The 15,955-nt window shown below is 35.8% G+C and overlaps 1 protein-coding gene across 2 annotated transcripts in view; it reads right to left on the bottom strand.

Annotated features, from left to right (window-relative positions):
* ARHGAP5 (Rho GTPase activating protein 5) overlaps positions 1-15,955 on the bottom strand; it is a 52,624-nt gene that overhangs the window by 19,054 nt on the left and 17,615 nt on the right. For both annotated transcript variants that reach the window (XM_087747147.1, XM_087747146.1), the window contains one exon: positions 4,573-4,720. In XM_087747147.1, coding sequence (XP_087603273.1) covers positions 4,573-4,720 — 148 coding nt within the window. The remainder of the gene's footprint in view (positions 1-4,572; positions 4,721-15,955) is intronic.

Genomic DNA, 15,955 nt, shown 5'->3' with positions numbered 1-15,955 from the left:
GCCTACATTTAGAAAAAATGAGTTGCATTAAAAAAAAACTAATGGTCTACATTGGCTAGAATTTTTTTTTAAATTAGCAGTTCATTTTATTTCTAGCACGTCTTATCGTAGCACCATTACTTCCATACAAAAACAGCCACTACAATTTTCTTAAAAACCAAAACTGAACTCTAGCTTCCCTGCTAAATACATTTCCATAAATCTAGTTTGCAGAAAACCAATACACTTAAAAAGTTCATTTCAAGTGATGTAACAAAATGACCTTCTATTCAGTCCATCAAGAGAAAGCAACAAAATACACCAGAACAACTGTATCATGAAAATCTTTTGGAAGCTCATAACTGAAAATAACTACCAATGTCAAAAAGTCAATTTAAGTAGCTGCCCTCAAGAGCAAGTTACATACCGATTTGCAAAGAATGTGACAGAGGTAAAAGCATACAAACATCAGCAGCTTATACATTATACTATGTCGCTAATGATGGAAAAGTGTTTATATAGTCTGTAAAAAGTTAAAGACATGATCACAATATCTTCACCAGAAAGTAAGTTTTCCTGAAAACATTATACATTTATACCAAGACGTTCAGTGGAAAACTTGATAATTCACCATTATCAAGCTACTTACCTGAGAGATAAAAATTCTTTTGATCATCTTATTCAGTGAACCAACAAGAAAGAGCTCTGACAACCAACCAAAAGACTACTCATCCTGCTATAATTACAATGAATTAAAAAATGAAAGGCTTGGATAGAGAAAAGATTTTCCTATAATCATGGACAATGTGTGAATACACAAGCAAAGTTTGTTTACGATATTAAGCCAAGCTTTCCTCATTCCTTATCCAGAAGTGGCAGTGTTATTAAATTTAAGATAATCTTACACGGTATTGTACAAATTTTTTTTGAATCAATATGTCCCAACAAGACAAAGTATTATGTGCTATTACTGCTTTGTACTATTAGTATCAGCAACAGTACACACTGCTGCTGAAATGGAGGTTCTGATACATACTTAATGCTTATTAGGTTTAGATTTGCTCAAGTATTAACTACTTTGCTTCCTCAGTTTCTACTTCCAATACTATCAAAAAGATTCCAAAGGGATTCAAGCCCTAGATTATCTTTCAAAACCAGAAATTAGTTGACTCCATAAAGCTAAACAAGTTCAGAATACAACTTCTTGCTGAACAATATCAAACTAAACAGGAACACACAAGAAAATACCTACATCTGTAGGCCCTGCCTTAGGAACCCTTATCTCTACCAGATCTCCCTTTACCCTGACAGGATCCATATTGCTCCTTCAAAAGAAAAATCTGTTGATTTATAAAAGGCTAGAAATCTTCATCTCCTGGATTTACTTTAGTTTTTCCAAATTGTCCCTCTTCTACTGATGCACACTTTTTTTTTTTTTTGTGAGGATATTCCAGAACAGTACGGTAAAACAAAAACCTGACGGTATTTTCTGCATGTGCTCAATTCTTTAAGGTTTATGGTGGAGCAAGAATCTTCGAAGACACTTTCTGATATTATCTTCTCATCTAAGCATCCAAAACAAATCAGAGAAAACTGTTTTTCACACTGCATACTTTCCAGCCTCAGTCACAATCTAAATGAGTGGGTACAAAGCACCATCTTATATAATTTCATGAGGCAGAGATAGGGAACATTAAAAATTAAGATTAGCTCTCCAATTTGAGATTAATCGTATCTTCGCAAAAAAACCTGCAATTCAGCCACAATGCAAATTACATGTGGTAATACAAAGGGAAGGAGCTGAACTCCATGAAGTACCTTAAAAGGAAAAGCTAAACAAATATGTCCTCTGTAAGAGAAATATACTGATTACCCTCATTCAAGAAGAGTTGGAGAAGTCTGCATTTCTTGATTAAAAAGACAATGATTGTGAATACTGGTATTGAGTTCAGTTAGTACTGATAGCAGGCTGAGTTGCTAAGAGACAGCTGAAGTATTGGATGACTCCCCAGGGCCAAGCAGGTGATACAATAGCTTTATCAAATGGGAATGGTACCATTCTGGACTCCGGCCTGAAGCCAATAGATCCTGACTTGCCTTCTGCAGACTGATCATCTCCAAAATTGTATTTGTGGAATTTTCTCTCAGACAGTCGCAAAGTCAGTGATGTGATTTGAAGGCAATGCAAGCGAACATCCTCCTCTCTCAAAGGCAACAAATACATTCTATCAGAACACTGCTTGAAACTCATCAAATACCTACAGATTATTAACCCAATATAAAAATAACACACACCAAAAATAAAACTCTCATAGCCAAATATGTAAGTTGAAAAGAACAACCAAAGCTACTTAAACAGAATCCAGAGTAGGAGAAAAAAATTGCAATACAGATCAAAAGTAGAGGTTTTGTTCTGTCTTCACCAAGTGCTTAATAGAAACAGCAGGACAACTACTGTCTTCACAGCCACAAACAAAGCATGCAGGTGGCACAATGTTCGTCCAGCTTACACATATGGCTAGAATTAAAATTCTCCAGCTTTAAGTAGCTGCACAGCAGCATCCCAGGTTGAACTAACATATACTGAACCAGCTAAAGAAAAAGCAGTACATCCTGAGTCACCACTTCTGAGGACCCCCTCACATTTTGAACACATGAGCGGCTTAACTAAACATCTGATCCTTCAAAGACAGGTCATTAGAGGAGAATAGAAGTGTTAAATCTTCTGGGTGCTTGAATTATTTGATGACTATGAGGAAAAAAAGACAAAGAATCATGTTTCCAGACTATTTAGTCCTCTCTCTCACCCCATAAGCTGGTGAAAACCCTTTGGGAGAAATACTACTACCACAAAGTCAACAGATATCAGATAACATTACGTTTAAGCAAATACAATTTTCTTTAGATCTGGATTTATAATTCTGTTGTTTGAAAGTATTCTTATTTGTTAAACATGCTCAAATTTAAGATACTACTTCTAGATTCTACAAACTATTCAAAAAGTCATTTGGTCTTCATTACTGGTGAATGTCTGTTTTATATAGCTATACACAGTAGCTGTATGTAGCCATTTTTAAAGAACACAAATTCAGACAGTGACTCACCCATAAAATTATTATGGTTTGTTTTGGGGGGGGGGGGGGGGGAGTGGGTGCTACATACAGTAGCCATCACAAAATAGATATTAAATTGTCTATACCACTCTGTTACTCCTTGCCCTTCTTCCTCCTTCCCCATTTCTTCCTGGCAAAGTGGGGAAAGCAAAAGCAAGAGGGAGGAAAATACAGCTCTTACCTTTAGGCAAGGAATCAATAGGAAGTAAAGGTTAAAGACAGATTTATACTTACATCTCTGACTCCCAAAAGATCAGTGCCTGAGGTTTCACATAATTTTTTTGATTGCAATAATGCAGTATATAAGTCTTCAAAAATAGTTATTAGGCTCACCGCCTGTAGTAGTTCTGGAAACACTACTCTTACAGATGGCAGTAAAACTGAATTTTAGTTTAAGAAAGAAAAACCTTCAGTTTTACTCATGCTAGAACTCTGTCACCTTACAGCCAAAATTGTATTACAGAACTAAGAAAATGTTGAAAAAAGGTGCTGTTTTACTTTACGCTAAAAAACATCGGACAGCAGACACCCATCAAAAGACAGTCCTGCTTTTTCAGCTCCAGTCAGTCTCACACTCTCATTTGCTTCAAATACAGCAATATAGCATTTATGCAACTTCAGAGCAAGCAAGATCTCCACACTAACTGAAAACTGGTGCTCACCATCTTTAAAAACAAAAAAGAAAAAAAACCCAACCACAGGTCACTCCCAAACCTCAGAACAACTCCCCACTCCCAAATGTAGTCTTCTGTTGGATCACCAAGATCATCCTACTCGCCTCATGGTCACACAGTAAATAGGCTGACAGCAGCAAGAGAGGGGACAAACGCACAACCAGGGAGCCGGGGAGAAAGGAGAGAGATGAAAACCATACTGTGAAATTCCACCCTAGTGCAAACACATACATGTTAATATTTTACCTGAAACTGGAAATCTGCAAGTTAAAGAAATTGCTTAACATTTTTCATATAGATTTACACAGTATTTAGAAAAGACATATTTCCATCTCTGTAACAAGCTAAAATGCAAAACTAGGTTTACCAGCAAAATAAAGAAAGCAAGTTGACTCATTAAGCCATATCACGTACCTGTTTTATGCAACTGGAAAAAGTGGATTTCAGAGCTTTTTTTTATATGAAGTAAAACACAGTGGCAAGTGAGACACATAAGACTGGAATGCCATTGGGTTAAAAGTCATTTGGCATTAGAAAGTGATATCAGTTTTTTAAATTACAGGAAATAAATGTTAAACTTCAAATGTTTGTCAAAAAGAAATTAAATATTTGTGTAAATAAAGACAAAAGACCACCACATATTAAGCATACAATGTAAAGAACATATTCTACTTTTAAAATGTGCTTTTCCCATAATTATTTATTTCTAGGATAAAATTCTGAAAGTACTTTAGAACAGAAAACGAGAGGCTTTACTTGTTATGCGAAGTGGGAAAGTCTTTCCTCCAATAATTCTCCTGTCTTACCTGTATCTTCAATGAATTGCACACATTTTTCAACGAACAGAGGTATTGGTTTCTCAGATGTAACCAGATCCTGTAGGGGCATCCCAAAGTAATTACTTTCCCAGTTTCTACGGATTGGAGGATTGAATGTCTTAGTTTTCTTTTTCGGCTACAACAAAACAGAGTTATTTAAGTAATATTCAAGTAATATTTTAACTAACTCATATTGCAACCATTCAGTAAAAACAAACAGATCATACATCTCTTGGACATTAAAATTCCTCTATGGCAAACGAATAAAAATAAGTGTACTTTTAAAATAGCATACATTAGGTAAAAAGCACTCAAATAACTTATAATAGATTTAGTCATTTTTGTATCACATTAGGAACAGGATGACCCAATGCACCAGTTATTTAAGTAACAAAATAACAAAAACCACTACTTGTTTAAAGTGTTTCAACAAGTCTTTACATACTCACTTTCAGCATCACTTACAAAGGAATCTACATGAATCACATTGGAACCACACCTCTATAGAAATTTTTAGGATAAGACTGTGAATTGTCTTATCACAAAAAAAAAAAATTGAGTGTCTTCTATATGCATCTCATTAAAGATACTAAATAATCTTTATACTTATACTGCAACTATGCTCAAAACATGATGATGCAGAATGTATAGCAATCAGCCTCAGAGTCAGAGTTGCAGGCACTCCTAAAGACTGCTTCATTACAGGCACAGGATTTTCGCCAAAGGGAGGTTTGCACCCAATCAAATCTAATACGATGACGAGTTTCATGTTTTGGTTTGGTTTTTTTTTTTTCCCCTGATAGGGACTTCTATCAGTTCAACTGATAAATCACCTTTGGACGATTACAAGAATTATATTGTATCAGGTACCATGTTTCATCTCTGACTGTTTATGAAAATATTCAGAGATGGACATACAAAGTGGTCAATCAATTAGCTGTACAACAGCAACTGAATGTGGGAACTGAATGAACATCACGATTAAAATCTAGCATTTTACCTTTAAGTTTAAATACAGTAAGAAGCTAGTTAAATCAGTTACATTTTCATATAAAAGCTCTTCAGTCAACATCTAACAGTACAAAATAAAAGAAAACCAAAAAGCACAACAGCCAGCTTTCAATTTAATAACAAGGTTTCTAGAATTTTACAATTTATAATAAGACTATACCTCATTTAACTATTAGGACAAAACATGCCTCATTTCTATGTTTTACATCTAGAAAAGTCTTTAAATTCAACCTCTTTGTGTAAAAAAAAAAAAAACAAAAAAACAAAAAACAAAACAAACCACAAAACAAACAAACAGATTAACTTCTAGACTTTTGTACCATCAAATTTACTTAATCAGTCCTTACAGACTACCTAGAACTTCAAGTTAGCAAGGTACATATTCATGATTGACTTGCCCACTGAGAATTAATGAGCTGAAGTTGAACACTATGGGGGAAAGTGGAAACTACAGCCTATAGAATATTTCTCTGACCATTACCCTACAGCACCTGTGGAACTTCTCCAACACTTGATAAAAAAACCTGTTAATCAAAGCCTTTCAATAACCTAATTAAACAAGCAAGGCTTTTTATGTGGAATGTCTCTTTGTAAGACAGCTTGTGCTTCTTAAAATCAGCAGAGTACCTGTGATTGACCACAGCAACAGAAGACTAACAAAAAATTAGGCTTATCTTTCACATTTGAGATTTCCATGAAAGGTTTGGCCCTTGAAATTTAGAAGGAAGGAACATTTATTAGAGAGTTCTTCAAAACATTAGAAAGAAATTGCTCTCCAGCAATTCATTTCTCCATAAGTTCTACATTAACTGAAAATGTAATAAAAAGTTTAGGAAAAAAAAGCTTGGTATAAAACTTTAGGAAAAACTTCCATGACTAAAGCAGACAACATCTGAAAGCATTCTTTTCAATTGTCAACTCTTTGCGTAACTTTTATTCATCTTGAATAAGATACTGATGGTTCAATCAGTATGTGCCTTCAGATTAGAAACAGCTTTTTCTTCCTTCCTTCTCACTGCAACAGTCCCCTGCTTTGAAGTCCCTAGTACTCAGCCTAGTTCATTAGCCATTTTCTCTTTAGTGGCAAAATCATATTTATTTAGGCAACAAATGTGTCCAGTATCTGACCAGCAGGCTGAAAGGGCCAAGCTGAAGCTAAAGAACATGGAAAACTCAGTGAAAACATTTCTGTCAAATGCTGAATGAAAGATCATTTCAGAGATACATACATTAACACAATGAAAAAAAAAACCCAACAAACCACATTGAATTTTTTTTTCCAAGGTGTGCAGTGCACATCCCCACCATCTTAGAATAACTGCAGTAACACTGTGTATTCCAGACTCAGCAGATAGGAAAAGACTCTATCTCTCTCTGATTAAGACATAATATTAGCATAACATAATTAAATATAAACAAATTTTGTTGGTGTGAGTGGAAAGCAGTCTGGTTAATGGAATAATAATCTAGGATTTTACAGAATTTTTATGACAGTTATAATAGTAATGAATATTATTATCTGTGTAGAATACCTGGAAATAGTATGAAATATCAAATATGTCTCCAAAGTTGGAATAAAGAACGTTTTTCTCTAATAATTGTCCTGCGTTTATTACAATGGTTGTACGGGACTGAGATATCAAGTATGACATTATGCACTCAAAAAAGCAGAAACGTTTCTTAAATGAAATGTCTACCTGAAACAATCAGTTTAATCTCCAACTTGGAAAGTAAGAATTTGTCTAAAGAATTAAAAAAAGAATAAAGACTAAAAGAATAAAGAAAAAAAACACTACAGTCCTTTTCAAACTGATCTAGGAGTAGGAGAAGAGATGATCATTGCAGGGCTATTCCGTAAACATGAAATTAGTATTTCACAAGGCAAAGTTACAATAATTTTATCAGCTATTTCCCATTATGTATCATTATGTATTTTGTCTCTCTCCTGTCCAATATTTATTAAAATATCTCTCTTATGATTTCCCTTTATTTTGGGGCATGTGAGTGGGTAAACTCTCCAATGACAGCGTAGATCAAATCTTCCTGGAAATAACACTATCTGCACAATCTTCACAAAAAATACCTCTGCAAATTAACAACAAAACTTGAAGGTATTGAAAAACCACCATGTTATTTCCTGATTTGAGATTTCCATGCTTTCCTTAAATTGCATGTCTAGACGTCTTAAGCGGAGAACTTGTTCTCAACGAAAAGGCATGTTACTGTGCAAAAGACCTGATCTTTGTCAAAAGATCAACTGACTTCAGGAATAAAAATTATAGGTCTTGTTTCTAAGAAAAATAAGCTTTAGTGAAAGCTTTTTTTTTAATCCCTGTTCCCCACTCCAAGAAAATAGCAGCTTTTCTGATCCATCAGTCATAGCATGGAGCTTTTAAATCTCCTAGTCAACATAATAAATATCATAAATTATTCTGTGTAAAATTAACTTTTAAAAGGTCTCTAATGAAACAATATTTAAACAAAAACACTGTTAAATATTAAGTTAATGATTTAGTTAAACAGCACCTGAAAAAGCTGAATAATTTCTAAATTCCTAGATTTTAGTGGAGAAATTATTTTGCCACAGGTATTTTTAGTACAATAGTTCTGCCCAATACACCTACTCCCCACGATACGCCAGTCACCTAATACTGCATACAGCAAGCACTAATCTGGGCACAATTTTCCACGCTTTTTCTACATCATAATAAAAAAGGACTAATAGGCACCAAGTTAGAGAAGACAAGAACAAGCACAAAAGTTTTGTGAGTTAATCCTAGCAAAAAGCTCATTGTTTCACATACCAGTGTTTCATGTTAGTAATTAAAACATAAGCCCAACAACATAAAGCTGAAATCCTTGGTTTTCATATAAATCTGTTTGTTTGTTTGTTTTATAATTGGTTACTGCACTAATGTTGAGCTTTCCAGCATGGGTTTCACCACTTGCTTCTTGCCAAAGACAACTTCTCTTCATACCCTAACACAGGTTAATGCCAAAGCTCCAGCTGATCCTTACATATTTTGGCAGGAAAGCATTTTCACTCTGAGAATCCCAAACTTGCATTCCTGATACTAAAAGCATTTACCTGCAATATTGCTTTAATTACAGTAGTTTAATCACTGAAACGTGTGTTGCAAAAGATTAACTGAAGTCCTCTTAATAAAAGACAAGGTAAACATGAAAACATGTATTCTAGCACGGCACAGTATCCAATTATTGATTCCAAAACTAGAAATATTATTACAAAAAGCATAAAACTGTGAAAATGTAGATTTAAAGTATACTCAAGATTAACTCTCTTGACTGTAGGTACCAGGGAATCAGCGAAGCAGCATTCATCTTCTAGAGAGAAACTAGGCTGAGACTTCAGCTAGTTGTGAGTCTTAAGAGTACAATGCACGTAAATACAACCTTTTAAAATTAGCTTAGAAAACTAAAAGCCTGCCCAAACCTATCTATCAAACCCCTTTATGGATGGGCTGCTTATGCTAGCAAGTCCTCTCTGTTCAAGACAGGCTCCCCTTCTTTTTTTTCTCTCACTTCCATCCCACCAGAACTACCCTCATAATTTATCAAAGGGGAAAACTCAGCCACTTCTCTACCTCCCACACACTCCACTACTACTTTTAATACAAAGGCAATTTTCTGCCTGCTTCATTTGCAGTCAGCCCTAGGGTCATGGAGGGCAAAGTCAATATTTTCAGGACTATTAAAATACTTCATAAAACCATGTACCATGAACAGCATTCATTTTATAAGCTTAATAAAGTATTTGTAATCTCTAATTCATGGCTAGCTCGTGAGAAACTATACGACATGTGAATAATGCAGATGATGGTCCCTAACATGCTCTCTCTTTCTTTCCCTCGTGCCTTCTGCCATTTTTAGACTTCCAGCTTGTTACACTAAGTTTTAAACTACAGAGGCTCAAGAAGGCATATGGCTCCAAATATGCATTTTAAGAGTGCTAAATTTGAAGAGATGAAAACTGAAAGTACAGATTTTGATACCTCCTATACTCCTCAGGAGGGGGGGGGGGGGGGGGAATATCACTGCACATTCCAGTCTGAAGTAGAGAGCACTTTGCTAAGTCAACCATTGAATTTACACAAGAACAGCTGAACAAAAACGTAAGCTGATCTCCCACTTGTCACATGTTTACCATAGTCTTATTAAAACTGAGATCAAGACACATGGGCTATACAGTTCCTAACACTATTTCAGTAATAGTTTCAACATAAAGTCTCATATAGTTTTGAAATTATAATGAGAGCAAACAAGCTTAAATGTAGAAAAATAGATGTCAAACCTGTACTACTTATATCCTGTTCTAAAACAAGTCAGAGTAAGATATGTGAGAATTCACCTAGGTGCTAGTGGATTTTTCTTGCTGAAATACTGAGACACGTTTTCAGATTAATTTAAATTAAAAGGCATCTTACAATCATCTTGGTGTAAAGGAAAATGGAAAGAACATAATTCACAATCTTCTTTGGAAGCAACAAATGTTGTTTGCAAACAAGGTTACAAGGTATAATGTTTTACAGCGCTGTTTTTCAGGTTTAATTTAACAAGAGAGCTGGAAACTCCCATCATCAAAAAAAAAAAAATAATTCAGACCTTGAATAATAAAACTATTGACTATTGGTCAAATAACAGTGAAACTTTTTCAGATTTAATAACTTTTAACAATGGAATGTCAAAGAATTATCACTGATCAGATAATTTACTCTATTGTTTACAAGATCTCTGTAGTTAGGATTTGTTTTCAGAAGTACTTCAAATCATTTCTTCCATACAAAAAAACCGAAAGATACTCATACTAGTCTTATTCCCATTTTTAAAAATATATTAACAAAATAATTCTTCCGTAACAAGGCAAGAAGACAGCAGAATTTATTTCAATATGAGGCTCTGCCTTTCCCTTTGCAGAAATCTATTCAGGATATTTGCTGTTCTTGAGATGTTGGGGAAGATAAAAACAAAAACAACCATACTTTATAAAAGCGGAAAAAAATACAGCCTAAATTAGACACTCAACATATCTCAAAGTGTTCACAAAGTTAAGAGCTCTAAATTAGATGGGTAAATTTTTAATACTAATCAATTCCATAGTAAAGCTAAATAATAAGGGTATTAATTGTAACTATATGGAATAGCTACGGGTTTCCAGATCAGGCAGGCTTCCTGCTGTACAGGGAATTACTAAATTAAGACAAGGGTCAAAAATAACTTTCAATTATTTAATGTAGTAATAATAATAATAACAGATAAATCAATAATAATTGAATAATAATTTTTTAAAGATTTCTACCAAGCTTATTTACACATGAGAAGAACATGGTGAGAACAATGAAAAGCCAAGAAGCACTGCGGTTTGGGCCTTTTATCAATGCATAAACTGCATGACAATTGCAGCTTTAGGGTTACTGCACACACATGAAGAGATGTGTGAGATGTAAGAAGGCTTCTTGCGACACCCATCTACAAGAAGGGTTGGAAGGAGGATCTGGGGAACTACAGGCCTGTCAGCCTGACCTCGGTGCCGAGGAAGGTCATGGAGCAGATCATCTTGAGTGCCGTTATACGGCATGTGCGGGACAACCGGGGGATCAGGCCCAGCCAGCATGGGTTTATGAAAGGGAGGTCCTGCTTCACTAACCTGGTCTCCTTCTATGACAAGGTGACCCGCTTAGTGGATGAGGGAAAGGCTGTGGATGTTCTCTACTTGGACTTTAGTAAGGCCTTTGACACTGTCTCCCACAGCATTCTCCTGGAGAAACTGACTCATGGCTTGGATAAGTGCACTCTGCACTCGGTAAAAAACTGGCTGGATGGCCGAGCCCAGAGAGTGGTGGTGAATGGAGTCAAATCCAGTTGGCGGCTGGTCACAAGTGGTGTTCCCCAGGGCTCAGTGTTGGGGCCAGTCCTGTTCAATATCTTTATGAGCTGGTGAAGGGTCTAGAGCACAAGTCTTATGAGGAGCAGCTGAGGGAACTGGGGTTGTTTAGTCTGGAGAAGAGGAGACCGAGGGGAGACCTTATTTCTCCCTACAACTACCTGAAAGGAGGTTGTAGTGAGGTGGGGGTCGGTCTCTTCTCTCAAGTCACAAGTGATAGAACGAGAGGAAACAGCCTCAAGCTGCGCCAGGGCAGGTTTAGGTTGGATATTAGGAAAAACTTCTTCACCGAGAGGGTGGTCAGGCATTGGAACAGGCTGCCCAGGGAAGCGGTTGAGTCTCCCCATCACTGGAGGTATTCAAAAGACAAGTAGACGTGGTGCTTAAGGACATGGTTTAGTGGTGGACTTGGCAGTGCTAGGTTAACGGTTGGACTCTATGATCTTAAGGGTCTTTTCCAACCTTAATGATTCTGTGATTCTATGATTCCTTCTTACACCTCCTGTCTGAGATGTAAGAAGGCTTCCTCCAGCACAATCCTTATCCTCTAGGAACGATCACTGCTCTTTCATGTCCTGAAATTTTCTGCATTTTCTCTCTGTTGCTCTGTATCTCCAAACTCATCAAGTTAAACTAAAGACAAAATTAATTTGTTATATGGCCTGCAAGGCTGCTGCTTTTAAAGAGACTGGCGTGTATCAACACACAATAATGTTCTATACTAGACCTTAGTATTACAGTGTTAAAGATTCTAATTGAGATAAGCATCTACTTGTAGTTCCCACTTGCAATTTTTGAAAAAGACAAAGGGATGAATGAGCACACATCCCAGCTGGAGAGGTCTAATTTGGCAAAGCAGAAACAGCTGATGCAAAGTTGCCTATGAACATTGTACTCTGTGCTTAGTTCCTCCAAGTTTGTGAACACTGGTAAGGAAACAAATAATCAAACACAGAAAGCATGTTGATACAGCAGAGAATTCACTCCGGAAAATGCATTTAATCTGAGAGATACTTTGCGTAGTAACAGCAGAAAGGACTAGGTGCTTTTTCATAAGAGAAACTTTTACAGAAAAAGTTCTGTAGGGGGAAGAAAAAGCACATCATAGCTTAACAAATATTGGCATGCAACAGGCACTTGAAAGCTTTCAAGCACAGTGTGCACACACAACTCCACATCAACTTCGCTAAAAAGTCCTATGACTCTGAAGCCAGTTAGCTTTCTTTTTTCTCCTTCTCTCCATTTTTCTTCATATACTTCCCTACCAGAAAAAGTTTAACAGTCCACTTGTTAACAGCACATGCAAGGCCATAGAATACATTTTTCGGAACATTTAGAAACATGGTAATAAAATAAAATAGGATAAAGGTGGGTGTATCACAAGTTAGACTATGCTAGACTGATTCAACCTTCTCCACTGAAAACATGTATTCTTTTCTAGAGGCAAAAGAAACTACAATGACCAGTTGGTTTTACCAATCTGGACTTTAGTAAGGCATTTGATGGTGGCATATAGGAAACTACTGTGACAACTGGAATAACAGAAACAGGATGATATTCAACAACAAAAAGGACAAAGTCATAGACTAATGGAAAAATCATGCACTGGAATGTGCATGTACTATAACCTGTACTATGCAGTAGGAATGTGCATGTACTATAATGTACATGTACTATGTGTGTGTACTATACATGTGCGTGCATATACTAAAATGTGCATGTACTATAAACCACCTGTACTATACTGTAGGAAGTCATTAGCTGGAAATTACCAAGGACAAGAATAGGCCAAAGGTTCCTAAAGTGACAACAACTGCAGCTAAGAAAAAGTTGGGTGCAATCACACAATTATGTCAGGTAGTAATTTCTAGTACAGATCAACAAACATTAAGATTATATGACATACTGCTATGACATTCTTTGCAATACTGTACACAGTTTCAGTCATCCTCATTCAAAAACACAAGTTCAGAGGGAACTACAAAACCTTTTTTGATCTTCTAAAACTCAGGTTGAGAAGCAGCAATACTCTGTTCACCTGTCTGGAGGTGACAGACATCACAAAACAAAAAAAAAAAACATTTCAGGAGAAAGGTTACCACAAGGAAAGGTGAAAACTGGAAATTGCAAGAATATTCCTCACCAATACAGAGGAAACAGACGTTCTGGAGGAGTTTTATAGAATAGTAAGTATGAGGGGATAAAAGTTTTCAGAAGAATTATTTCTGTGATAATTGAAAACAGAGCTCAAGGATGGTTCTTCCAGTTCTGATTATCGGTATATAGAAACAAGATCTGAGAACAAACGCAGTGTTATGGACAACAACACTGGGCAAATAATTCAGACCAAAGCACACTTAATTAATTGGTCTCAGTTTTAAATTGTTTGATTTCCTGTGGTAGTACGCAACGTTAGAGGACCTTGCAAGTAATGTCACCCACTCACCACAGATTTGTCATTGCTATACTTTCCACAGTAAAATATTTTAATTTATGCTTCCGAATAGCAACAAATAGAACAATTCTGAGTATTTACATCTGCCTTTAATAACATGTGTTCACAATAGATTTTAAAAAAAGTTTGGTATGTATGTGTTAGGAGATGGGTCAAAATACAGCTGTTAATTCCACGGTTGTAAAAAGGAACTGTTATTTTTCTATTCTGTCGTTTGCCAAAACTCCCTTCCTCCTTCCTACCCATCCAGCTTTTGCCTTCTTCCCTTCAGTTTTTTGCCTGGATCCTATGATGACTTTACACCCATCCCCTGCCACCCTATATCTGTCCTAGTGCCCATACCTTTACATGATTTCATCTTGTAAGTTGGGAAACTGGGGTCTGAAAGCATCAGGACAGAATGAGCATCCTTCAGGAAGGTCATGTCTCTTTCTTGGAACACATTATCTTTAAATGTTTTCTTATTCTGGGCCTGCCTTTAAAACATTTTCCAGAACCTCCAAGAGGAAAGTAAATACCACTTTAAGAAACTTTCATTGTGTTCAACTTTAAAGGAATTGTCATAAATGGGGGGGTGGAGACACAAACCCAAAAAACCCAAAACAATCCAACGTCCCCTGAACATAATTTTCTAAAAAAATCTAAATGTAAAAATCTGCATAGGCAAATTCCATCTCTACATGAAACCTGCTTTGCATAACTGAAAACCGAAGTGCAAAAACCACAAATGACTGTGCATAGGAGCTTTCTGCAATACCATACAAGAAACCCACCCAGAAACACCGCATCTCAAACTCCTCAAACCAGCAAAGATGAAAGGAGTATCAAGAATGTTACATCCTATTTGGGCTTTAAAACATAACAGCATACTTCAAAGCTGATTTAAAAAAAAAAAAAAAAAAAAAAAAAAACAAACCAACAACAAACCCCAAATTTTAAAAAAGATGATCAAGTTGTAATCTTTGACAGAGACAATGAGGGCCTCCGACTTTAAAGGTTGAGTTTTTCCAAACAAATTCATTTTGTTCATAAGATTTCTGTATTTCAGAATCACTATAATTATAGCAAGAATAGTTAACATGTATATCTTATGTTCCCTTTACATACAGCTGAACAATTTAGAAAATGTTATCAGCAAGAGCTTTAAGAAATATTCAGAAAGGAGTACAAAAGTTTTATTTATCCCTTTCACATTCAAGAGGTCAAAATTCTCAAAAAAACCCAGCAAGTAAAACCAGCAAGTAGTCTGTAAATAGTAGTGCACTAACATTCCTCACATGGACTAAATAACACTCAACAAGGAAAATATTTGAATAATTTTTGAGTTTTTGTAATTAAAGACTGCTAGGTGCTCATCTAAAACAACACAGGAAAACATGGTGAATAAGTTCCAAAACTAATAAAACTGAATCTCTCTTGCAAAAAATCAACAGTTAAAAAAAACTATTAGTATATTACAAACTAGCATGACTCATCACACGAACTGGAACTACTCTCACTTCAACATAATGCAAGTCAACACACATAGAGGTCACTGCGTATCAAAAGCACTAAGCACTCAACATTCTTAGATATTCTGAATGCTTGCAAACATTTTAGCTATCAAGTTAAATTTGCTTTCTCCATTATTAGAATAACTTGTACTTCTACTATTAAAAGTTTTCTCTGACTAATTTCAAGTATCAGCCCCCGACTACAACTTGCAAGTAAAAAAAACCAAAACACCAAAAAACCAACAAAACCAAGAGGTACGTTAAAGAAAACTTGAAACAAATCTTATACTCTTCAAGAGTCTTAAGCACTACAAAAATTTAGAACAGCCTGAAACTTCCGACTCAGGCTGCCTCTCAACAGGCCAAAGCCAAAAGTAGAGGCTTTGGTAAAGATATCAGGGGGTTTCCTGATACAATGCCAGGAAGAGAAGATCCCACTATACTAGGTCTACACAGTTTAAACATAAATATCCAACTTGGAGGAACTTTCTGTCAACTCAACACAGCTGA

Source organism: Nipponia nippon, unplaced genomic scaffold (genome assembly GCF_047370975.1).
Source record: "Nipponia nippon isolate SJK-2023a ecotype South Korea unplaced genomic scaffold, ASM4737097v1 scaffold_11, whole genome shotgun sequence".
In the NCBI taxonomy this organism is placed as follows: domain Eukaryota; kingdom Metazoa; phylum Chordata; class Aves; order Pelecaniformes; family Threskiornithidae; genus Nipponia; species Nipponia nippon.
This window is presented reverse-complemented; position numbering and strand designations above follow the sequence as displayed.